This window comes from Tachyglossus aculeatus, chromosome Y4 (assembly GCF_015852505.1).
Source record: "Tachyglossus aculeatus isolate mTacAcu1 chromosome Y4, mTacAcu1.pri, whole genome shotgun sequence".
NCBI lineage: Eukaryota > Metazoa > Chordata > Mammalia > Monotremata > Tachyglossidae > Tachyglossus > Tachyglossus aculeatus.
This window is the reverse complement of record NC_052096.1, coordinates 12,701,730-12,726,813: the sequence shown is the minus strand read 5'-3', so window position 1 is coordinate 12,726,813 and position 25,084 is coordinate 12,701,730. Positions and strand designations below refer to the sequence as shown.

At 50.6% G+C, this 25,084-nt stretch overlaps 1 protein-coding gene across 1 annotated transcript; it reads right to left on the bottom strand.

Annotated features, from left to right (window-relative positions):
* Window positions 1-19,487, bottom strand: PBXIP1 (PBX homeobox interacting protein 1). Its single transcript, XM_038768705.1, has 11 exons — window positions 19,457-19,487; window positions 17,024-17,096; window positions 16,669-16,741; window positions 15,962-16,032; window positions 15,557-15,695; window positions 12,032-12,271; window positions 11,037-11,069; window positions 6,377-6,453; window positions 5,125-5,232; window positions 4,521-5,038; window positions 1-589 (listed from the first exon to the last, which is right to left on the bottom strand). The coding sequence occupies exons 2-11, from the start codon at window positions 17,072-17,074 to the stop codon at window positions 148-150; spliced, it is 1,752 nt and encodes a 583-aa protein (XP_038624633.1). The 5' UTR covers window positions 17,075-17,096; window positions 19,457-19,487; the 3' UTR covers window positions 1-147.
* Between the last annotated feature and the right edge of the window lie 5,597 nt (window positions 19,488-25,084).

The window sequence follows — 25,084 nt, the reverse complement described above, 5'->3', positions numbered from 1 at the left end:
TGGAACTTAAAGGACCTTTATATCCAGGACTGCTTCCCCATCCCGATTTCCACAGGTACAAAGCCCAGAGGACTCCCTCTTCCCCATCTTCCCGGCTTCTGCCCCCCTGCCCCCGGGGCCAGGACCAGACTGAGTGTTGGAGTCCTTCTAGGGGGCCCAATCTTCCTTGTCTTCCCAGGGGGACCGACCTTCCTTGTCCTTCCAGGAGGCCCGACGTTCCTCGTCCTGATCATTCCCGTTCTTCGAGGGGGAGCGGTCATCCTTGTCCTTCCAAGGGGAGCGGTCATCCTTGTCCTTCCAAGGGGAGCGGTCATCCTTGTCCTTCCAAGGGGAGCGGTCATCCTTGTTCTTCCAAGGGGACCGATCCTCCTCGGCCTTCCAGCGGCCCTGACCACCCTCGTCCTTCCGGGGGGAGCGGTCTTCCTTATTCTTCCATGGGGACCGATCCTCCTTGGTCTTCCAGCGGGCCTGACCATCCTCGTCCTTCCAAGGGGAGCGGTCATCCTTATTCTTCCGAGGGGACCGACCATCCTTGTCCTTCCAGGGGGACCGATCCTTTTTCTCCTTCTTGCCCTTCTTCTTTGCCCACCTGCGAGGCGACGGGAAAGAGGGGAACAAGGAAAGGAGTGTTGGGGAGACACAGCCCTCCCGCGGCCCCTCGATAATAATACCTGTGGCATTTGTTAATAATAATGATGATGATGATGATGATGGCATTTGTTAAGCGCTTACTATGTGCAAAGCACTGTTCTAAGCGCTGGGGGGGATACAAGGTGATCAGGTTGTCCCGCGTGGGGCTCACAGTCATCATCCCCATTTTACAGATGAGGTAACTGAGGCTCTGAGAAGTTAAGTGACTTGCCCAAGGTCACACAGCAGACATGTGGTGGGGTCAGGATTCGAACCCATGACCTCTGATTTCAAAGCCCATGCTCTTTCCACTGAGCCATGCTGCTTCTCATAATAATAATAATAATAATGTTGGCATTTGTTAAGCGCTTACTACGTGCAAAGCACTGTTCTAAGCGCTTGGGGGGATACAAAGTGATCAGGTTGTCCCACGTGGGGCTCACGGTCTTCATCCCCATTTTACAGGGATTAAGGCCTCAGGTAACTGAGGCTCAGAGAAGTTAAGTGACTTGCCCAAGGCCACACAGCAGACGTGTGGCGGAGCCGGGATTCGAACCCACGACCTCTGACCCCAAAGCCCGGGCTCTTTCCACTGAGCCACGCTGCTGCTAGTTAAGCGCTTACTAGGTGCCGGGCACTGTTCTAAGCGGCGGGGTAGATGTAGGAAAATTGGGTTGGCTACAGTCCCCGTCCCACGTGGGGCTCACGGTCTAACTCCCCATTTTACAGATGAGGGAACTGAGGCCCGGAGAAGTGAAGTGGCGTGTCCGGGGCCTCACAGCGGACACCAAGCTAGCTCTCTTCCTCCCTTCAAGGCCCTGCTGAGAGCTCACCTCCTCCAGGAGGCCTTCCCACACTGAGCCCCTTCCTTCCTCTCCCCCTCGTCCCCCTCTCCATCCCCCCCGCCTTACCTCCTTCCCTTCCCCACAGCACCTGGATATATGTATATATGTTTGTACATATTTATTACTCTATTTATTTATTTATTTATTTATTCATTCATTCATTCATTTATTTATTTATTTTACTTGTACATATCTATTCTATTTATTTTCTATTTTATTATTTTTATTTCTATTTTTATTTTATATTCTATTCTATTTATATATGTTTTGTTTTGTTCTCTGTCTCCCCCTTCTAGACTGAGAGCCCTCTGTTGGGTAGGTATTTATTTTACTATTTATTTATTTATTTATTTTGCTTATTTATTTATTCATTTTACTTACTTATTTATTTATTTATTTTGCTTATTTATTTATTTAGCTTATTTATTTATTTATTTTACTTGTACATACCTATTCTATTTATTTTATTTTGTTAGTATGTTTGGTTTTGTTCTCCGTCTCCCCCTTTTAGACTGTGAGCCCACTGTTGGGTAGGGACTGTCTCTATATGTTGCCAATTTGTACTTCCCAAGCGCTTAGTACAGTGCTCTGCACATAGTAAGCGCTCAATAAATACGATGGATGATGGGGCAGGATGACAGACCAGGAGAAGGGAGGAAGGAGAAGGAGAACCAGGGGTGGCCATACCACCTTGAGGGTTCCAAGTCCAGTCCAGGCCAGCAGGGGTGGGTGGGATGACTTGAATAATTAATAATAATAATAATAATAATAATATTTATTAAGCGCTTACTATGTGCAAAGCACTGTTCTAAGCGCTGGGGAGGTTACAAGGTGATCAGATTGCCCCACGGGGGGCTCACAGCCTTCATCCCCATTTTCCAGATGAGGGAACTGAGGCCCAGAGAAGCGAAGTGACTTGCCCAAAGTCACCCAGCTGACAGTCGGCGTAGCCGGGATTTGAACCCGTGACCTCTGACCCCAAAGCCCGGGCTCTTTCCACTGAGCCATGCTGATAGTATTTGCGCATAGCTTAGCGAGAAGCAGTGTGGCTTAGTGGAAAGAGCCTGGGCGTCAGGAGGACCTGGGTTCAAATCCCGGCTCCACTACGTGTCTGCTGTGCGACCTTGGGTGAGTCACTTCTCTGAGCCTCGGTTACCTCGCCTGTAAAATGGGGATGGCTCAGTGGGAAGAGCCCGGGCTTTGGGGTCAGAGGTCGTGGGTTCAAATCCCGGCTCCGCCGACTGTCCGCTGTGTGACCTTGGGCAAGTCACTTAACTTGTCTGGACCTCAGTGACCTCATCTGTAAAATGGGGATTAAGAGTGTGAGCTCCCTGTGGGACAACCTGATCACCTCGTAACCTCCAATGTTTAGAACAGTGCTTTGCACATAGTAAGCGCTTAATAAATGCCATTATCATTATTATTGTTATTATTATTATGAAGATTGTGAGCCCCACGTGGGACAGGGACTGTGTCCAACCTCATCAATTCGTTCTACCCCAGAGCTTAGAACAGCGCTTGGTACATAGTAAGTACTCAGTAATAATAATAATAATGATGATGGCATTTATTAAGCGCTTACTATGTGCAAAGCACTGTTCTAAGCGCTGGGGAGGTGACAAGGTGATCAGGTTGTCCCATGCGGGGCTCACAGTCTTCGTCCCCATTTTCCAGATGCGGGAACTGAGGCCCAGAGAAGTGAAGTGACTCGCCCAAAGTCACCCAGCTGACAGCTGGCGGAGCCGGGAGCGAAGCAGTCTGGCGTAGTGGACGGACCGTGGGGCCGGGAGTCAGAAGGTCACGGGTTCTAATCCCGGTCCTGCCTCGCCCGCTGGGTGACCTCGGGCGAGTCACTTCACTTCTGCGGACCTCAGTTCCCTCATCTGGAAAATGGGGATAAGAGACTGTGGGACAGGGACAGCCTCCAGCCCGATTATCTCGTCTTAGAACAGCGCCCGGCACATAGTAAGCGCTTAGCCTATATAATAATAATTATATCTGTAATAATAATAATAATCTGTAATAACAATAATAATAATTATTCTGTAATAATAATCTGTAATAATAATAATAATAATCTGTAATAATAATAATAATGATAAGAGAAGCAGCGTGGCTCGGTGGAAAGAGCTCGGGCTTTGGAGTCAGAGGTCATGGGTTCGAATCCCGGCTCCACCATGTGTCTGCTGTGTGACCTCAGGCAAGTCACTTAACTTCTCTGAGCCTCAGTTACCTCATCTGTAAAATGGGGATGAAGACCGTGAGCCCCACGTGGGACAACCTGATCACTTTGTATCCCCCCAGCGCTTAGAACAGTGCTTTGCACATAGTAAGCGCTCAACAAATGCCAACATTATTATTATTATTATTAATAATAATAATAATGGCATTTATTAAGCGCTTACTATGTGCAAGGCACTGTTCTAAGCGCTGGGGGGGTACAATCATCATCATCATCATCGATCGTATTTATGGAGCGCTTACGGTGTGCAGAGCACTGGACTAAGCGCTTGGGAAGTCCCAATTGGCAACATACAGAGACAGTCCCTACCCAACAGTGGGCTCACAGTCGAGAAGGGGGAGACAAAACCAAGGTGACAGGTTGTCCCACGGGGTGCTCCCAGTCTGGGAGCCCATTTTCCAGATGAGGGAACTGAGGCCCAGAGAATCAATCAATCAATCAATCAATTGTATTTATTGAGCGCTTACTATGTGCAGAGCACTGTACTAAGCGCTTGGGAAGTACAAATTGGCAACACATAGAGACAGTCCCTACCCAACAGTGGGCTCACAGTCGAGAAGGGGGAGACAAAACCAAGGTGACAGGTTGTCCCACGGGGTGCTCCCAGTCTAGGAGCCCATTTTCCAGATGAGGGAACTGAGGCCCAGAGAGGTGAAGTGACTGGCTCGAAGTCCCCCAGCTGACACGTGGCAGAGGCAGGATTCGAACCCATGACCTCGGACTCCAAAGGCTGGGCTCTTTCCACCGAGCCGCGCTGCTTCTCGATAGCACGGTTCCGGTTGTTATTATCATCGCCCCCCTACCTCTTCTGGGGCCGGGCCCGGCCCAGGAGGCGCCGGAAGACGAAGGCCTCGAAGTCCCCGGCGGCGTCCTCGTCGCCCGTCCGCTCCCGGGCCAGGTCCTCGAGGGCGTCGTCCAGCCCGTCCACGAAGTCCCGGAAGCGGCGCCGGTCGTGGCGGAAGAGGCCGTCGGGCCCGAAGGGGCCGTCGGCGTCGGGCCCGGGCAGCAGGCGGGCCAGCAGGCGGGCGGGCTCTCGCACCCAGACCAGCCCGCCCAGGTGTTCGGCCAGCAGGGCCCGGAAGGCCTCGGCCCTCACGGGCTCCAGGCCTTCGCGCCGGGCGCAGTCGGAGACGCCGGAGCAGCCGTCGGGCGGGCGGGCCGGGCCCCACGGGGGCGGCGGGGCGGGGGTCTCCGGGGGTCTCCGCAGGGCCCGCACCTCGGCCTCCAGCGCCCGCAGGGCCTCCCGCAGCCCGCGGACCTCCGCCTCCTCCCCCGGGCCCGTCTTCCTCAGCATCAGCCCCCGCAGCTCCTCCTTTTGGGCCTGCGGGAGGACCGGGAGCTGAGTTCGAGGAGTCAGGCCCGGGGAGAGGCGGAGGGGTGGGGGGGGGTGGGATGGGGGGCACAGACCTGTAGCTCGGCCTGCATCAGCCGAATGTCCTGGCTCTCGCGGGCCAGGCGGTCCAGCAGGGAGTCCAACGACCGGAGCCCCTCGGGCTCGCCCGGGGGGACGCGGGCCTGCAACCGGAGCCCCTTGTCAGTCATTCGTTCTTATTGAGCACTTCCCGCGTGCAGGGCGCTGTACTGAGCGCTCGGGAGCTCCCCGTTTTACAGGTGAGGGAACCGAGGCCCCGAGAAGTGAGGTGGCGCGTCCGGGGCCTCACAGCGGACGGGTGGCGGAGCCGGGATTGGAACCCACGACCTCTGACTCCCAAACCCGGGCTCTAGCCCGGCTCTACAACAATAAGCAGACACCTTCCCTGCCCACAATGGGCTTTCAGTCTGTGCCTCAGTTCCCTCATCTGCAAAAGGGGGATTAAGACTGTGAGCCCCCCGGGGGACAACCTGATCACCTTGTAACCTCCCCAGCGCTTAGAACAAGGTGCTTTGCACATAGTAAGCGCCTAATAAGACTGGAGGCCTTCCCAGACTGATGGAGACCTTCCCCCTTGTTCCTCTCCTCTTCCTTCCCCTCCCCATCCCCCCCGCCTTACCTCCTTCCCCTCCCCACAGCACCTGTATATATGTATATATGTTTGTATGTATTTATTACTCTATTTATTATTTATTTTACTTGTACGTATTTATTCTATTTATTTTATTTGGTTAATACGTTTTGTTTTGTTGTCTGTGTCCCCCTTCTAGACTGTGAGCCCGCTGTTGGGTAGGGACCGTCTCTCGATGTTGCCAACTTGGACTTCCCAAGCGCTTAGTCCAGTGCTCTGCACACAGTGAGCGCTCAATAAATATGATTGAATAAATGAATTTGGACTTCCCAAGCGCTTAGTCCAGTGCTCTGCACACAGTGAGCGCTCAATAAATATGATTGAATAAATGACATTATTAAATTCATTCATTTATTCAATCGTATTTATTGAGCGCTTACTATGTGCAGAGCACTGGACTAAGCACTTGGGAAGTCCAAGTTGGCAACACAGAGAGACGGTCCCTACCCAACAATGGGCTCACAGTCTAATTAAATCGAATTAAAGGGAGAGAGAGTCAGGGTGATGGAGAAGAGGAGGGGAGGGCGCAGTCAGGGACGGCCTCCTGGAGGAGATGGGACTTGGATAAGGCTTTGAAGGGCGGAAGAGTGAGGGCTCGGTTGGGGCCTGTCTTCCCCCACCCACCAAGGGCAGCCCCTTCCCTCTACCCCGCTCACCCTGGCATCCTCCACGGCCTGCTGGGCGTCGGGCACGGAGTCGCTCCACGGGGGCAGGTTCTCCACCAGGCCTGGGGCTGGAGAGTGAGATGACTGTATCAGCCTCCTCTCCAATCTCCCATCCTCCCGTCTCTCCCCACTTCAGTCCGTACTTCACGCCGCCGCCCGGATCGTCTTTGTGCAGAAAGGCTCTGGGCACGTTACCCCCCTCCTCAAAAATCTCCAGTGGCTACCGATCAACCTACGCATCAGGCAAAAACTCCTCACCCTGGGCTTCCAGGCTGTCCATCCCCTCGCCCCCTCCTACCTCACCTCCCTTCTCTCCTTCTCCAGCCCAGCCCGCACCCTCCGCTCCTCCGCTGCTAATCTCCTCACCGTACCTCGTTCTCGCCTGTCCCGCCATCGACCCCCGGCCCACGTCCTCCCCGGGGCCTGGAATGCCCCCAATCCCTCTGCCCACCCGCCAAGCTCGCTCTCTTCCTCCCTTCAAGGCCCTACTGAGAGCTCACCTCCTCCAGGAGGCCTTCCCACACTGAGCCCCCTCCTTCCTCTCCCCATCCCCCCGCATTACCTCCTTCCCCTCCTCACAGCACCTGGATATATGGATATATGCTTGTACATATTTATTACTCTATTTTATTTGTACATGTTTGTACATATTTATTACTCTATTTTATTTGTACATATTTATTCTATTTATTTTATTTTGTTAATATGTTCTGTTTTGTTCTCTGCCTCCCCCTTCTAGACTGTGAGCCCGCTGTTGGGTAGGGACCGTCTCTCTATGTTGCCAACTTGGACTTCCCAAGCGCTTAGTCCGGTGCTCTGCACACAGTAAGCGCTCAGTGTGGCTCGGTGGAAAAGAGCCTGGGCTTTGGAGTCAGAGGTCATGGGTTCAAATCCCGGCTCTGCCAATTGTCAGCTGGGTGACTTTGGGCAAGTCACTTCACTTCTCTGGGCCTCAGTGACCTCATCTGGAAAATGGGGATGAAGACTGTGAGCCCCCCGTGGGACAACCTGATCACCTTGTAACCTCCCCAGCGCTTAGAACAGTGCTGTGCACCTAGTAAGCGCTTAATAAATGCCATTAAATAAATAAATAAATAAATGTGATTGAATGAATGAGGGGCGAGGGGGGCAGGGGTTTAGGGGAGGGGGAGTTCTTTAGAGCTGGACACAGACTCCATCTCCGCAGAGCGCTCCGTCTGTCTGTCTGACTGTCTGTCTGTGCCTTCAGCTCTCTGCGGGGGTCTCTCTGTTTCTGGGGATCTCTCACTGTCTCTCTGGCAATTCTTCTGTCTCTGTCTGTTTCTGGGGATCTCTCGTTGTCTGCCGCTGGGGAGCTTTTTAATGCCTCTCTGGGTCTCTGTTTCTGACAATTCTTCTGTTTCTGGGGAATCTCTCACTGTTTGCCTCTGGGGAGCTTTTTTCTGTCTCCCTGGGTCTCTCTCTATCTCTGTTTCTGGGGATCTCTCATTGTCTGCTGCTGGGGAGCTTGTTAATGTCTCTCTGGGTCTCTGTTTCTGACAGTTCTTCTGTTTCCGGGGAATCTCTCAATATTTGTCTCAGGGGAGCTTTTTTCTGTCTCTCTGGGTCTCTCTCTATCTCTGTTTCTGGGGATCTCTCGTCTGCTGCTGGGGAGCCTTCGAATGTCTCTCTGGGTCTCTGTTTCTGACAATTCTTCTGTTTCTGGGGAATCTCTCACTGTTTGTCACTGGGGAGCTTTTTTTCTGTCTCCCTGGGTCTCTCTCTATCTCTGTTTCTGGGGATCTCTCATTGTCTGCTGCTGGGGAGCTTTTTAATGCCTCTCTGGGTCTCTGTTTCTGACAATTCTTCTGTTTCTGGGGAATCTCTCACTGTTTGCCTCTGGGGAGCTTTTTTCTGTCTCTCTGGGTCTCTCTTTATCTCTGTTTCTGGTGATCTCTCGTTTTCTGCCACTGGGGAGCTTGTTAATGTCTCTCTGGGTCTCTGTTTCTGACAATTCTTCTGTTTCCGGGGAATCTCTCAATATTTGTCTCAGGGGAGCTTTTTTCTGTCTCTCTGGGTCTCTCTCTATCTCTGTTTCTGGGGATCTCTCGTCTGCTGCTGGGGAGCCTTCGAATGTCTCTCTGGGTCTCTGTTTCTGACAATTCTTCTGTTTCTGGGGAATCTCTCACTGTTTGTCACTGGGGAGCTTTTTTTCTGTCTCCCTGGGTCTCTCTCTATCTCTGTTTCTGGGGATCTCTCATTGTCTGCCGCTGGGGAGCTTTCGAATGTCTCTCTGGGTCTCTGTTTCTGACAATTCTTCTGTTTCTGGGGAATCTCTCACTGTTTGTCACTGGGGAGCTTTTTTCCTGTCTCTCTGGGTCTCTATCTCTGTTTCTGGGGATCTCTCCTTGTCTGCAGCTGGGGAGCTTTCTAATGTCTCTCTGGTTCTCTGTTCCTGACAATTCTTCTGTTTCTGGAGATCTCGTTGTCTGCCGCTGGGGAGCTTTTTAATGTCTCTCTGGGTCTCTGTTTCTGACAATTCTTCTGTTTCTGGGGAATCTCTCACTGTTTGCCTCTGGGGAGCTTTTTTCTGTCTCTCTGGGTCTCTCTCTATCTCTGTTTCTGGGGATCTCTCGTTGTCTGCCGCTGCGGAGCTTTTGAATGTCTCTCTGGGTCTCTGTTTCTGACAATTCTTCTGTTTCTGGGGAATCTCTCACTGTTTGCCTCTGGGGAGCTTTTTAATGTCTCTCTGGGTCTCTGTTTCTGACAATTCTTCTGTTTCTGGGGAATCCCTCACTGGTTGCCTCTGGGGAGCTTTTTTCTGCCCCTCTGGGTCTCTCTCTATCTCTGTTTCTGGGGATCTCTTGTTGTCTGCCGCTGGGGAGCTTTTTAACGTCTCTCTGGGTCTCTGTTTCTGACAATTCTTCTGTTTCTGGGGAATCTCTCACTGTTTGCTTCTGGGGAGCTTTTTTTCTGTCTCTCTGGGTCTCTCTCTATCTCTGTTTCTGGGGATCTCTCGTTGTCTGCCTCTGGGGAGCTTTTTAATGTCTCTCTGGGTCTCTGTTTCTGACAATTCTTCTGTTTCTGGGGAATCTCTCACTGTTTGTCTCTGGGGAGCTTTTTTTCTGTCTCTCTGGGTCTCTCTCTATCTCTGTTTCTGGGGATCTCTCGTTGTCTGCCGCTGGGGAGCTTTCTAATGTTTCTCTGGGTCTCTGTTTCTGACAATTCTTCTGTTTCTGGGGAATCTCTCACTGGTTGCCTCTGGGGAGCTTTTTCTGTCCCTCTGGGTCTCTCTCTATCTCTGTTTCTGGGGATCTCTCGTCTTCCGCTGGGGAGCTTTTTAATAATAATAATAATAATAATAATAATGGCATTTATTAAGCACTTACTATGTGCAAAGCACTGTTCTAAGCACTGGGGAGGTTACAAGGTGATCAGGTTGTCCCACGTGGGGCTCACAGTCTTCATCCCCATTTTACAGATGAGGGAACTGAGGCCCGGAGAAGTTGAGTGACTTGCCCAAAGTCACACAGCTGATAAGTGGCGGAGCCGGGATTTGAACCCATGACCTCTGACTCCAAAGCCCGGGCTCTTTCCACTGAGCCACGCTGCTTCTCAATGTCTCTCTGGGTCTCTGTTTCTGACAATTCTTCTGTTTCTGGGGAATCTCTCACTGGTTGCCTCTGGGGAGCTTTTTTCTGTCTCTTTGGGTCTCTATCTCTCTGTTCCTGGGGATCTCTCGCTAGAACCCAGGTCCCTCTGGCTTCTAGGCCCATGCTCTATCCACTAAGCCACACGCTCAATAAATAATAATCATAGTAATAATGGTATTTGTTAAGCGCTTACTATGTGCCAAGCACCGTTCTAAGTGCTGGGGGGGATACAAGGTGATCAGGTGGGGCTCCCAGTCTTAATCCCAGCGTGGCTCAGTGGAAAGAGCCCGGGCTTTGGAGTCAGAGGTCATGGGTTCAAATCCCAGCTCCGCCACCTGTCAGCTGGGTGACTTTGGGCAAGTCAGTTAACTTCTCTGTGCCTCAGTGACCTCATCTGTAAATGGGGATTAAGCCTGTGAGCCCCACGTGGGACAACCTGATTACTTTGTATCTACTCCAGCGCTTAGAGCAGTGCTTTGCACATAATAAGCGCTTAATAAATGCCATTATTATTATTATTATTATCATCCTCATTTTACAGATGAGGTCACTGAGGCACAGAGAAGTTGTGACTTGCCCAAAGTCACCCAGCTGACAAGCGGCGGAGCCGGGATTAGAGCCCGTGATCGGGCTCTTTCCACTGAGCCACGCTGCTTCTCTATACCACCGAGTGATTTATTACTCCTTCCCCTCCCCACAGCAGCTGTATATATGTTTGTACGTATTTATTACTCTATTTACTTATTTTACTTGTACATATCTATTCTATTTATTTTATTTTGTTAATATGTTTGGTTTTGTTCTCTGTCCCCCCCTTCTAGACTGTGAGCCCACTGTTGGGTAGGGACTGTCTCTAGATGTTGCCAACTTGGACTTCCCAAGCGCTTAGTCCAGTGCTCTGCACACGGTAAGCGCTCAATAAATACAATTGATTGATCGATTGATTGATTTTCCCCACTCTTCACGCCCACCCTTTCTCTCTTCCCCCACCTTCTAGCCTTGGGCTAGAAACCCACCCGCTCACCGCTCAGCCCACTCACCCTCGCCGCCATCACTGTTTTCGGACAATCCTCCTGTTGGCAAGAAGAAGAGCCCGAAGCTGGAGTGGGGAGGGGGTTGGAAAAGAGGGTCCAGTACTAATAATGATAATAATGATTGTGGTATTTGTTAAGCACTTACTATGCGCCAGGGCTGGGATAGATAATAATAATTATAATGATGATGATGGCATCATCATATAATATCATATAATATCATATAATCACATACACATCATATAATATATAATATATAATATAATATAAGAAATATAATATATAATATAATATATTATATATCATATAATATCATATAATAACGATGGCATTTATTAAGCGCTTACTACGTGCAAAGCACTGTTCTATGCGCTGGGGAGGTTACAAAGTGATCAGGTTTTTACTCTATTTATTTATTTAATTTATTTCTACATATCTGTTCTATTTTATTTTGTTAGTATGTTTGGTTTTGTTCTCTGTCTCCCCCTTTTAGACTGGGAGCCCGCTGTCGGGTAGAGACTGTCTCTCTATGTTGCCAATTTGTACTTCCCAAGTGCTTAGTACAGTGCTCTGCACATAGTAAGCGCTCAATAAATACGATTGATGATGATGATGATGATCAGGTTGTCCCACGGGGGGCTCGCGGTCTTCACCCCAATTTCCCCGATGACGGAAGTGAGGCCCAGAGAAGCGAAGTGACTCGCCCGAAGTCCCACAGCTGACGATCGGCGGAGCCAGGATTTGAACCCACGCCCTCTGACTCCAAAGCCCGGGCTCTTTCCCGCCGAGCCACGCGGCTTCTCTATAAGCAACTTGGGTTGGACACAGTCCCCGTCCCCCGTGGGGCTCCCAGTCCCGGTCCCCATTTTCCAGATGAGGGAACTGAGGCCCAGAGAAGCGAAGCGACTCGCCCAGGGTCACCCAGCAGACAGTGGCGGAACCGGGATTAGAACCCAGGGCCTGCCGAGTCCCAGGCCCCCGCTCTACCTATTAGCACTCACCGGCAAATATCAGCAGGCCGAGGCCCAGCAGGGCCGCGACCCCCAGGGTCTCGGGGGTCAGCCAGGCCCCCGGCCCCCAGCCTCCGGCCTCTTCCCCCGGGGAGTCCTCCAGAGAGCCCCGGGCCTGGGGGGTCGGGAGAACCGACGGGGCGGGCGCTCGGCCCGGGCGTCTCCTCAGCCCTTCCACGTCCTCCTCGCTGCTCGAGTGACCCGGCGGCGACTCGACCTCCTTCGGCTGGCCTGTTCAATCGTATTTATTGGGCGCTTACCGTGTGCAGAGCATTTATTGGGGGCTTACCGTGTGCAGAGCACTGCGCTGAGCGCTTGGGAAGTCCAAGTCGGCAACATCTAGAGACGGGCCCTACCCGACAGCGGGCTCACAGTCTAGAAGGGGGAGACGGGCGACCAAACCGACCACGGGGATGGGCGTCAAGTCGTCAGAACAAATTGAATGAAATTTCTATCTATTTAATTTATTCTATTTATTTTATTTTGTTAGTATGTTTGGTTTTGTTCTCCGCCTCCCCCTTTTAGACCATGAGCCCGCTGTCGGGTAGGGACTGTCTCTAGATGTTGCCAATTTGGATTTCCCAAGAGCTTAGTACAGTGCTCTGCACATATTTATTTTATTTGTACATATCTATTCTATTTATTTTATCAATCAATCAATCATCAATCAATCGTATTTATTGAGCGCTTACTATGTGCAGAGCACTGTACTAAGCGCTTGGGAAGTACAAATTGGCAACACACAGAGACAGTCCCTACCCAACAGTGGGCTCACAGTCTAAAAGGGGGAGACAGAGAACAGAACCAAACATACCAACAAAATAAAATAAATAGGATAGAAATGTACAAGTAAAATAAAGAAAGAAAGAAATAAATAGAGTAATAAATACGTATTTTGTTAGTATGTTTGGTTTTGTTCTCCGTCTCCCCCTTTTAGACTGTGAGCCCGCTGTTGGGTAGGGACTGTCTCTCTATGTTGCCAATTTGGACTTCCCAAGAGCTTAGTACAGTGCTCTGCACATATTTATTTATTTTATTTGTACATATCTATTCTATTTATTTTATTTTGTTAGTATGTTTGGTTTTGTTCTCTATCTCCCCCTTTTAGACTGTGAGCCCGCTGTTGGGTTAGGGACTGTCTCTCTATGTTGCCAATTTGGACTTCCCAAGAGCTTAGTACAGTGCTCTGCACATATTTATTTATTTTATTTGTACATGTCTATTCTATTTATTTTATTTTGTTAGTATGTTTGGTTTTGTTCTCTGTCTCCCCCTTTTAGACTGTGAGCCCACTGTTGGGTAGGGGCTGTCTCTCTGTGTTGCCAATTTGGACTTCCCAAGAGCTTAGTACAGTGCTCTGCACATATTTATTTATTTTATTTGTACATATCTATTCTATTTATTTTATTTTGTTAGTATGTTTGGTTTTGTTCTCTGTCTCCCCCTTTTAGACTGTGAGCCCGCTGTTGGGTTAGGGACTGTCTCTCTATGTTGCCAATTTGGACTTCCCAAGAGCTTAGTACAGTGCTCTGCACATATTTATTTATTTTATTTGTACATATCTATTCTATTTATTTTATTTTGTTAGTATGTTTGGTTTTGTTCTCCGCCTCCCCCTTTTAGACCGTGAGCCCGCTGTCGGGTAGGGACTGTCTCTAGATGTTGCCAATTTGGATTTCCCAAGAGCTTAGTACAGTGCTCTGCACATATTTATTTATTTTCTTTGTACATATCTATTCTATTTATTTTATCAATCAATCAATCAATCAATCGTATTTATTGAGCGCTTACTATGTGCAGAGCACTGGACTAAGCGCTTGGGAAGTACAAATTGGCAACACATAGAGACGGTCCCTACCCAACAGTGGGCTCACAGTCTAAAAGGGGGAGACAGAGAACAGAACCAAACATACCAACAAAATAAAATAAATAGGATAGAAATGTACAAGTAAAATAAATAAATAAATAAATAAAAAGAGTAATAAATACGTATTTTGTTAGTATGTTTGGTTTTGTTCTCTGTCTCCCCCTTTTAGACTGTGAGCCCACTGTTGGGTAGGGGCTGTCTCTCTGTGTTGCCAATTTGGACTTCCCAAGAGCTTAGTACAGTGCTCTGCACATATTTATTTATTTTATTTGTACATATCTATTCTATTTATTTTATTTTGTTAGTATGTTTGGTTTTGTTCTCTGTCTCCCCCTTTTAGACTGTGAGCCCGCTGTCGGGTAGGGACTGTCTCTAGATGTTGCCAATTTGGATTTCCCAAGAGCTTAGTACAGTGCTCTGCACATATTTATTTATTTGATTTGTACATATCTATTCTATTTATTTTATCAATCAATCAATCAATCAATCGTATTTATTGAGCGCTTACTATGTGCAGAGCACTGTACTAAGCACTTGGGAAGTACAAATTGGCAACACATAGAGACAGTCCCTACCCAACAGTGGGCTCACAGTCTAAAAGGGGGAGACAGAGAACAGAACCAAACATACCAACAAAATAAAATAAATAGAATAGAAATGTACAAGTAAAATAAATAAATAAATAAAGAAATAGAGTAATAAATACGTATTTTGTTAGTATGTTTGGTTTTGTTCTCCGTCTCCCCCTTTTAGACTGTGAGCCCACTGCTGGGTAGGGACTGTCTCTCTATGTTGCCAATTTGGACTTCCCAAGAGCTTAGTACAGTGCTCTGCACATATTTATTTATTTTATTTGTACATATCTATTCTATTTATTTTATTTTGTTAGTATGTTTGGTTTTGTTCTCTGTCTCCCCCTTTTAGACTGTGAGCCCGCTGTTGGGTTAGGGACTGTCTCTCTATGTTGCCAATTTGGACTTCCCAAGAGCTTAGTACAGTGCTCTGCACATATTTATTTATTTTATTTGTACATATCTATTCTATTTATTTTATTTTGTTAGTATGTTTGGTTTTGTTCTCCGTCTCCCCCTTTTAGACTGTGAGCCCGCTGTTGGGTAGGGACTGTCTCTCTATGTTGCCAATTTGGACTTCCCAAGAGCTTAGTCCGGTGCTCTGCACATAGTAAGCGCTCAATAAATACGATTGATGATGATGATGGAATAAGAATAATGGCGTTTGTTAAGCGCTTACTATGTGCAAGGCACCGTTCTAAGCGCTGAAGCTGAAAGCACAGCATTAACAAAACAGAACAGTAAATATGTGCGAGTGAAATGGGAGCGGGGTCATCGCGGCCTCTGCATCTCCCCCTTTTAGACTGCGAGCCCACTGTTGGGTAGGGGCTGTCTCTATATGTTGCCAACTTGGACTTCCCAAGCGCTTAGTACAGTGCTCTGCACATGGTAAGTGCTCAATAAATACGATTGATGATTATGATGGGGCGAGGCCGAGCCCTCTACGGGGAAGGGGAGCGCGGGGGGACCCACGCCCAACGTCCAAGGGGGGCTCGGCGTGTGTCAGTCTCGGAGGGGCTCCGGGGGGAGGAGGACGGTGGACGGATATGGGGAGACCCGACACCCCCAGGCCCCTACCAGTTTTCCCAACATCAGGGAGTCTCTGTCCTTCGTCTTCCTCTTCTTCCTCCTTCGTCTCCTCCTCCTCGGCTTCTCCCTTCAGCCACTGGCTTTCCATGGCGGGGGTCTCGCCGCCGATGCCCCCACTCTCGGCCTCCTGCCAGAAACAGGATCGGAGGGGACGAGCGAGGGCGGAGGATGTCGGGGTCCGTGCCCCCCACCTGCCCCTCAATCCATCAATCTACTGAGCGCTGACTGTGTGCAGAGCACTGGACTAAGCGCTTGGGAAGTCCAAGTTGGCAACTTATAGAGGCGGTCCCTACCCAACAGTGGGCTCACAGTCGAGAAGGGGGAACTGAGGGGGAACCCTCGCACCCACGCCCGGCCCGGTGGAGGGGACGGCCTGACTCCGGAGCTCTGTACCTTGGACGTGGCGGCCTGCGGGGCCGGGGCAGCGGGAGGGCCCGGGTCTCCCATCTCGGAGGAGGTGGGCGCTGGAAGAGGGAGGGTAGGGCGGGGTGGAACTCAAGGTTGACCGTAGATCATCATCAATCGTATTTATTGAGCGCTTACTATGTGCAGAGCACTGTACTAAGCGCTTGACCTCACTGTACCTCGTTCTCGCCTGTCCCGCCGTCATCCCCCAGGCCTGGAATGCCCCAATTCCCTCTGCCCCTCCGCCCAGCTCGCTCTCTTCCTCCCTTCAAGGCCCTGCTGAGAGCTCACCTCCTCCAGGAGGCCTTCCCACACTCAGCCCCTTCCTTCCTCTCCCCCTCGTCCCCCTCTCCATCCCCCCATCTTACCTCCTTCCCTTCCCCACAGCACCTGTATATATGGATATATGGTTGTACATATTTATTACTCTATTTATTTATTTTACTTGTACATTTCTATCCTACCTATCTTATTTTGTTGGTATGTTTGGTTCTGTTCTCTGTCTCCCCCTTTTAGACTGTGAGCCCACTGTTGGGTAGGGACCGTCTCTATGTGTTGCCAATTTGGACTTCCCAAGCGCTTAGTCCAGTGCTCTGCACATAGTAAGCGCTCAGTAAATACGACTGATTGATTGATTGATTGACCGTTGATGGGGTGCGCGTCCGTTTGGCTGCGGAGGGACGGGGGGGACTTACCGGTTCCGGCCTGTCCCGGCTTGGATGGGGTCCCTGGGGCGTCCCCCGGCCCGAGCGTCTCCACGGGCAACCCCTGATGGGGGTCGTGGGAGGTCGTGGGGAGGCCCCTCCGGCCTTCCCCTGCACCCCACGACCCCCATGGACACCTCCTCCCGTCCTCCGCGGCCTCCACGGGAAAGTCTCCCCGGGGGCGTCCTCCACCTCCACCGGCACCCCAAATTTGCCACCCCACCACCCCGCTCTCCCCCGTCGGTGCAGCCGGGCATCCGGTCCTGCCCCGGGATGGGGGAAGATTGACCCCCCATGACTCTTGGGGGGGACCCCACCCCAAAAAACCCACCCGGCCCCCCTCTACCTCTGAGCCCGCCAGGACCCAGCTATTATCGGCGTCGGGATGGGCGGCCATCTCCTTGAGGAAGGGGTGCTGCCTGAGGAGACGGGAAATAAGATCAACACGGCGTAGGGGGTGGCAAGCTCGCGAGGTCAAGTCGGTTCACCCCCTGCCTCTGAGCTGCGGGACGATCGCCATTAGAGAAGCAGCGTGACTCAGTGGAAAGAGCCCGGGCTTTGGGGTCAGAGGTCGTGGGTTCGAATCCCGGCTCCGCCAACTGGCAGCTGGGTGACTTGGGGCAGGGCACTTCACTTCTCTGGGCCTCAGTTCCCTCATCTGTAAAAATGGGGATGAAGACTGCGAGCCCCCCAGGGGACAACCTGATCACCTTGTAACCGCCCCAGCGCTTAGAACGGTGCTTGGCACATAGTAGGTGCTTAACAAATGCCATCATCATTATTATTATTCTCTGAGCCTCAGTTCCCTCATCTGTAAAAATGGGGATAAGACTGGGAGCCCCCCGTGGGCCAACTTGATCACCTTGTAACCGCCCCAGCGCTTAGAACGGTGCTTGGCACATAGTAAGCGCTTTCATTATTATTATTCTCTGGGCCTCAGTTCCCTCATCTGTAAAATGGGGATGAAGACTGCGAGCCCCCCGGGGGACAACCTGATCACCTTGTAACCTCCCCAGCGCTTAGAACGGTGCTTGGCACATAGTAAGCGCTTAACAAATGCCATCATCATTATTATTATTCTCCGAGCCTCAGTTCCCTCATCTGTAAAAATGGGGATAAGACTGCGAGCCCCCCGTGGGCCAACCTGATCACCTTGTAACCTCCCTAGCGCTTAGAACAGTGCTTGGCACATAGTAAGCGTTTAACAAAAGCCATCATCATCATTATTATTATTATTCTCTGAGCCTCAGTTCCCTCATCTGTAAAAATGGGGATAAAGACTGTGAGCCCCCCGTGGGCCAACCTGATCACCTTGTAACCGCCCCAGCGCTTAGAACGGTGCTTGGCACATAGTAAGCGCTTTCATTATTATTATTCTCTGGGCCTCAGTTCCCTCATCTGTAAAATGGGGATGAAGACTGTGAGCCCCCGAGGGACAACCTGATCACCTCGTAGCCTCCCCAGTGCTTAGATCAGTGCTTGGCACATAGTAAGTGCTTAACAAATGCCCTCATTATTATTATTATTCCCTGAGACTCAGTTCCCTCATCTGTAAAAACGGGGATAAGACTGGGAGCCCCCCGTGGGCCAACCTGATCACCTTGTAACCTCCCTAGCGCTTAGAACAGTGCTTGGCACATAGTAAGCGTTTAACAAAAGCCATCATCATCATTATTATTATTATTCTCTGAGCCTCAGTTCCCTCATCTGTAAAAATGGGGATAAAGACTGTGAGCCCCCCGTGGGCCAACCTGATCACCTTGTAACCGCCCCAGCGCTTAGAACGGTGCTTGGCACATAGTAAGCGCTTTCATTATTATTATTCTCTGGGCCTCAGTTCCCTCATCTGTAAAATGGGGATGAAGACTGTGAGCCCCCGAGGGACAACCTGATCACCTCGTAGCCTCCCCAGTGCTTAGATCAGTGCTTGGCACATAGTAAGCGCTTAACAAATGCCCTCATTATTATTATTATTCCCTGAGACTCAGTTCCCTCATCTGTAAAAATGGGGATAAGACTGGGAGCCCCCCGTGGGCTAACCTGATCACCTTGTAACCTCCCCAGCGCTTAGAACGGTGCTTGGCACATAGTAAGCACTCAATCAATCAATCAATCAATCGCATTTATTGAGCGCTTACCCTGTGCAGAGCACTGGACTAAGTGCTTGGGAAGTACAAGCTGGCAACAAATCAATTAATTAATTAATTAACCAGCTTGACCTCACGAGGTTGCTGCCCCCTACACCGTGATAATAATGATGGCATTTATTAACAAATTAACAAATGCCATCATTATTATTGTTAATTGTTAATAAATTGTTAATTTTAGACTTTCAGACTGTGAGCCCACTGTTGGGTAGGGACTGCCTCTATGTGTTGCCAATTTGGACTTCCCAAGCGCTTAGTACAGTGCTCTGCACATAGTAAGCGCTCAATAAATACGACTGATCGATTGATTAATTAACAAATTAATACAGGCCATCATTATTATCACGGTGTAGGGGGCAGCCACCTCGAGAGGTCAAGTTGGTTCACCCTCTGTCTCCGAGCCCCTCCCCCCCCTGGACCGCCCCTCAGGTCGCCATGGCAACCCCCCCCCCCCCGGTCCAGTTCTCTCGCCGTTGCCATAGAGACGGGCATCGGTATCTGGGTCAGGCCGCTCCCGTCCCCTCTGGCCGCCCTTGCCCAGCCCGTGTCTAACCCCCATCCCTCCTGCTGCAGCCCGGGAGGGGGACCCTGGGGGGGGACCCCCTTTTGGGGGGGGAAAGGGGGGCTGTTACCTGGGCCGGCCCCCTCCCCCTGTCGCCTGCCCCGTCGCCGGTCCTCCTTCGCCTCCGGCCCGAATTGGGGGCCGGATTGCCCCCTCGGGGTGGCGTCCCCCACGCTCCCCGGGGTGGGAGGGGGGGCCCACGTGACGGGCCTTCAGCCAATCACCAGGCCGCACGGCCCACAGAGGGGAAACTTTGGACCAATGGGAGCGCAGATTGGAAATTGGGGGGCGGGTGGAGATGATGGAAGGGGGCAGCTGTCACCCCCAGGGACGGTCGTCTGAGCTCACAGAGTAATAATAATAACAACCACAGCCACGACGGTGACTATTAATAGTCATATTGGCATTTATGAAGCGCTTACTACGTGCACAACACTTTTTTATGGCATTTATTAAGCGCTTACTCTGTGCCCAGCACTTTTTTTTAAATGGCATTTATTAAGCGCTTACTATCAATCAATCAATCGTATTTATCGAGCGCTTACTACGTGCCAAGCACCGTTCCAAGCGCTGGGGAAGTTAACGAGGTGATCAGGTTGGCCCCCGGGGGGATCCCAGTCGTCATCCCCATTTTCCAGATGAGGGAACTGAGGCCCAGAGAAGCGAAGCGACTTGCCCAAAGTCACACAGCTTGACAAGTGGCGGAGTCTTCCTTAGTATTATTATCTCTCCCCCTTTTGGACTATAAGCCCACTGTTGGGTAGGGACCGTCTCTATATGTTGCCAACTTGGACTTCCCAAGCGCTTAGTACAGTGCTCTGCACACAGTAAGCGCTCAATAAATACAATTATCAGTATTATTATATATAATAATATATATTATATATTATTACGCTCCTGAGAGCATTATGATGCTCCTGAGAAGCAGCGTGGCTCAGTGGAAAGAGCCCGGGCTTTGGAGTCAGAGGTCATGGGTTCGAATCCCAGCTCCGCCACATGCCTGCTCTGTGACCTTGGGCAAGTCACTTCACTTCTCTGAGCCTCAGTGACCTCACCTGTCAAATGGGGATTTAGACTGTGAGCCCCACGTGGGACAACCTGATCACCTTGTATCCTCCCCAGCGCTTAGAACAGTCCTTTGCACATAGTAAGCGCTTAACGAATGCTATCATTATTATTACATATTAACATGTATTATTATATGTTGCCAACTTGTACTTCCCAAGTGCTTAGTACAGTGCTCTGCACACAGTAAGCACTCAATAAATACGATTGATTGATTGATTGATTACCCTCCCCATCCCCTCCCACCCTCTTCATTCATCCATTCAATCGTGTTTATTGAGCGCTTACCGTGTGCAGAGCACTGGACTAAGCGCTTGGGAAGTCCAAGTTGGCAAGTTGACAAGTTGTCTTCTAGACTGTGAGCCCGCTGTTGGGTAGGGACCGTCTCTAGATGTGGCCAACTTGGACTTCCCAAGCGCTTAGTACAGTGCTCTGCACACAGTAGGCGCTCAATAAATACGATTGAATGAATGAATGAATGAAAGGGACCCGGATTCTAATCCGGGCCGTGCCACTTGTCTGCTGTGTGACCCTGGGCAAGTCACTTCACTTCTCGGGGCCTCACTGACCTCACCTGTAGAAAGTAGGGATTAAGCCCGTGAGCCCTACATAATAATAATGATGATGATGGCATTCATTAAGCGCTTACTATGTGCCAAGCACTGTTCTAAGCGCCGGGGAGCTTACAAGGTGATCAGGTTGTCCCCCGTGGGGCTCACAATCTTCATCCCCATTTTCCAGATGAGGGAACCGAGGCCCAGAGAATAATAATGATGGCATCTGCCTCGGTTCCCTCATCTGGAAAATGGGGATGAAGACTGGGAGCCCCCCGTGGGACCACCCGATCACCTTGTAACCTCCCCGGCGCTTAGAACAGTGCTTGGCACATAGTAAGCGCTTAATAAATGCCATCATTAGATTAGATGAGGTGAGAGATTAATCAGGGAAGGCGAGGAGATAAACTCAAAGAGTAATAATAATAACCAAAACCATGGCAACGATTATTATTATTGTTATTTTTAAGGGCCTTCGAGTCGTTTCCGACTCACAGCGACTCCACGGGCGTCCTTTCTCCAGAACGTCCGGCCCTTCTTCTCCTTCTTCTTAATAATGGCATTTGTTAAGCGCTTACTATGTGCCAAGCACTGTTCTAAGCGCCGGGGAAGATACAGGGTAATCAGGTTGTCCCACATGGGGCTCACAGTTTTAATCCTTCTCCCTTCTGCATCACCCTTACACCTTTCATTCATAATAATAATAATAATAATGGCATTTATTAAGCGCTTACTATGTGCAAAGCACTGTTCTAAGCGCCGCAGAGGTTACAAGGTGATCAAGCTGTCCCACAGGGGGCTCACAGTCTTTATCCCCATTTTACAGATGAGGGAACTGAGGCACAGAGAAGTGACTTGCCCAGAGTCACACAGCTGACAACTGGCAGAGCTGGGATTTGAACCCAGCCCCACGCCACTTAATAATAATGATGATGGCGTTCATTAAGCGCTTACTATGTGCCAAGCACTGTTCTAAGCGCCGCGGAGGTTACAAGGTGATCAAGTTGTCCCACAGGGGGCTCACAGTCTTTATCCCCATTTTACAGATGAGGGAACTGAGGCACAGAGAAGTGACTTGCCCAGAGTCACACAGCTGACAACTGGCAGAGCTGGGATTTGAACCCAGCCCCACGCCACTTAATAATAATGATGATGGCGTTCATTAAGCGCTTACTATGTGCCAAGCACTGTTCTAAGCGCTGCGGAGGTTACAAGGTGATCAAGTTGTCCCACAGGGGGCTCACAGTCTTTATCCCCATTTTACAGATGAGGGAACTGAGGCACAGAGAAGTGACTTGCCCAGAGTCACACAGCTGACAACTGGCAGAGCTGGGATTTGAACCCAGCCCCACGCCACTTAATAATAATGATGATGGCGTTCATTAAGCGCTTACTATGTGCCAAGCACTGTTCTAAGCGCTGCGGAGGTTACAAGGTGATCAAGTTGTCCCACAGGGGGCTCACAGTCTTTATCCCCATTTTACAGATGAGGGAACTGAGGCACAGAGAAGTGACTTGCCCAGAGTCACACAGCTGACAACCGGCAGAGCTGGGATTTGAACCCAGCCCCACGCCACTTAATAATAATAATGATGGTGTTCATTAAGCGCTTACTATGTGCCAAGCACTGTTCTAAGCGCTGCGGAGGTTACAAGGTGATCAAGTTGTCCCACAGGGGGCTCACAGTCTTTATCCCCATTTTACAGATGAGGGAACTGAGGCACAGAGAAGTGACTTGCCCAGAGTCACACAGCTGACAACTGGCAGAGCTGGGATTTGAACCCAGCCCCACGCCACTTAATAATAATAATGATGGCGTTCATTAAGCGCTTACTATGTGCCAAGCACTGTTCTGAGCGCTGGGGAGGTTACAAGGCGACCAGGTTGTCCCACGGGGGGGCTCCCAGTCTTCATCCCCATTTTCCAGATGAGGTCACCGAGGCCCGGAGAAGTGAAGCGACTTGCCCCAAGTCACCCAGCTGACAGTTGGCGGAGCCGAGATTTGAACCCGTGACCTCCGACTCCAAAGGCCGGGCTCTTTTCCACTGAGCCACGCTGCTTCTCACTTTCGTCCATTTCGGTCATTTATTGATTTCTAATCACGTCCGTCTCTAGGCCGTCAGCTCGTTGCGGGCAGGGAATGTGTCTGTTCTATTGTCCCCTCCCAAGCGCTTAGTACAGTGCTCTGCACACAGTAAGCGCTCAATAAATACGGCCAAATGAGTGACAGTGAGTAGCCCGTGAGCCCCATGAGGGACAGACGGCGACCGGGTTTAATTCCGACCGACATTTTTTCTCCCAGCGATCGATAGCGATCGATCGATCCTATTTATTGAGCGCCGAGTGCGGAACACTCTGCTAATTGCACGTGAGTGAACAATCTGAGACTGTGAGCCCACTGTTGGGTAGGGACCATCTCTCTGTGTTGCCAACTTGGACTTCCCAAGCGCTTAGTACAGTGCTCTGCACACAGTAAGCGCTCAATAAATACGATTGATTGATTGAGTCGGTTGCCACATTCCCCGCACGCAACGAGCTGACGGTCTAGAGGGGGAAAGGGACTGAAATATAAATTTATGAAGCTTAACTGAATGGTAATAATAATAATAATAATGATGGCATTTGTTAAGCGCTTACTATGTGCACAGCACTGTTCTAGTAGAATGATCTAGTAGAGCGCTCTGCACACAGCAAGCGCCCAATAAATACCAGGAAGCAGCGCGGCTCGGTTGAAAGAGCCCGGGCTTTGGAGTCGGAGGTCATGGGTTCAAATCCCGGCTCCGCCGCTTAGCTGTGTGAGTCGTCACTTCACTTCTTTGTGCCTCAGTGACCTCATCTGTAAAATGGGGATTAAGACTGTGAGCTCCACGCGGGACAACCTGATCCCCTTGTAACCTTCCTAGCGCTTAGAACAGTGCTTTGCACATAGTAAGCGCTTAATAAGTGCCACTATTATTATTATTTTTATTATTATTATTACTACTGCCAGATTGGCTTGAGAGGAACGAAGAGCGTCCAACCTGATGAGCTTGCGCCTACTTCGTTGCTTAGTACGGTGCCTGGCACGTGGTAAGCAGCGCTTAGAACAGTGCTTTGCACATAGTAAGTGCATAATAAATGCCATTAAAAAAAAAAAAAGCGCTGCACAAATACCATTTAAAAAAGAAAAAAGGAAAGTGAGGGACGAGCTGGGAGGAAGGGACTGGACTGGGGGGTGATAAAAGCGGGAGAAGCCATGGAGGACGTAGCCAGGGATGGTTGAGAGGGCCTGGGGGTGGACGCTCGTTGTGGGCAGGGAATTCGTCTGTCCTGTTGTACTTTCCCAAGCGCTTAGTACAGTGCTCTGCACACGGTAAGTGCTCAATAAATACGATCGACCGGGGGGAGACGTGTTCGGTTTTGAGCGTGCCGAGCTGGGGTATCCCCCCGACCTCCTAACAGAGCCGCTGTCGGGTAGGGACCGGCTCTATATGTTGCCAACTTGGACTTCCCAAGCGCTTAGTACAGTGCTCTGCACACGGTAAGTGCTCAATAAATACGATCGACCGGGGGGAGACGTGTTCGGTTTTGAGCGTGACGAGCTGGGGTATCCCCCCGACCTCCTAACAGAGCCCGCTGTCGGGTAGGGACCGTCTCTCTGTTGCCAACTTGGACTTCCCAAGCGCTTAGTACAGTGCCCTGCACACAGTGAGCGCTCAATAAATGTGCAAAAATGAGTGTGAGCGTCACCCCTCCGTGCCAGCCTCGCTGCCCCCCCGGGGGGGAGGGTCCGTGGCCTCTCCCCTCCGGCCAGCCCCTCACACAGCACAGGACCCGCTTCGTTTCCAAACCGTTTTATAAACCGCACGTAAAAAAAAAAAATCGCCCGGACCGAGTCGGCGCCGGGGCGGGATGGGGTCTCGGGAAGAGGAATTTACAAAACAGGGAAAGGGGCGGGAATGTCGGGAGGAAGGACACGAACACAACCCGGTGAGGACCCCCCCACCCCGGGGCCCTCCCCGCCCCCAGACCCCCCGAGCGAGTTTCCAGGGCGTTAGAGAAGCAGCGCGGCTCCGCGGAAACAGCCCGGGCTTGGGAGC

What these genes read in the sequence shown, in the direction of transcription:
- PBXIP1 (XM_038768705.1), bottom strand. Translation starts at nt 17,074, where the DNA reads ATGGCCGCCCATCCCGACGCCGATAATAGCTGGGTCCTGGCGGGCTCA. An exon ending in GGGTCCTGGCGGGCTCAGAG is followed by an intron (nt 16,742 to 17,023) that starts GTAGAGGGGGGC and finishes GACCCCCATCAG; the next exon opens with GGGTTGCCCGTGGAGACGCT. An exon ending in AAACAGTGATGGCGGCGAGG is followed by an intron (nt 6,454 to 11,036) that starts GTGAGTGGGCTG and finishes CTCACTCTCCAG; the next exon opens with CCCCAGGCCTGGTGGAGAAC.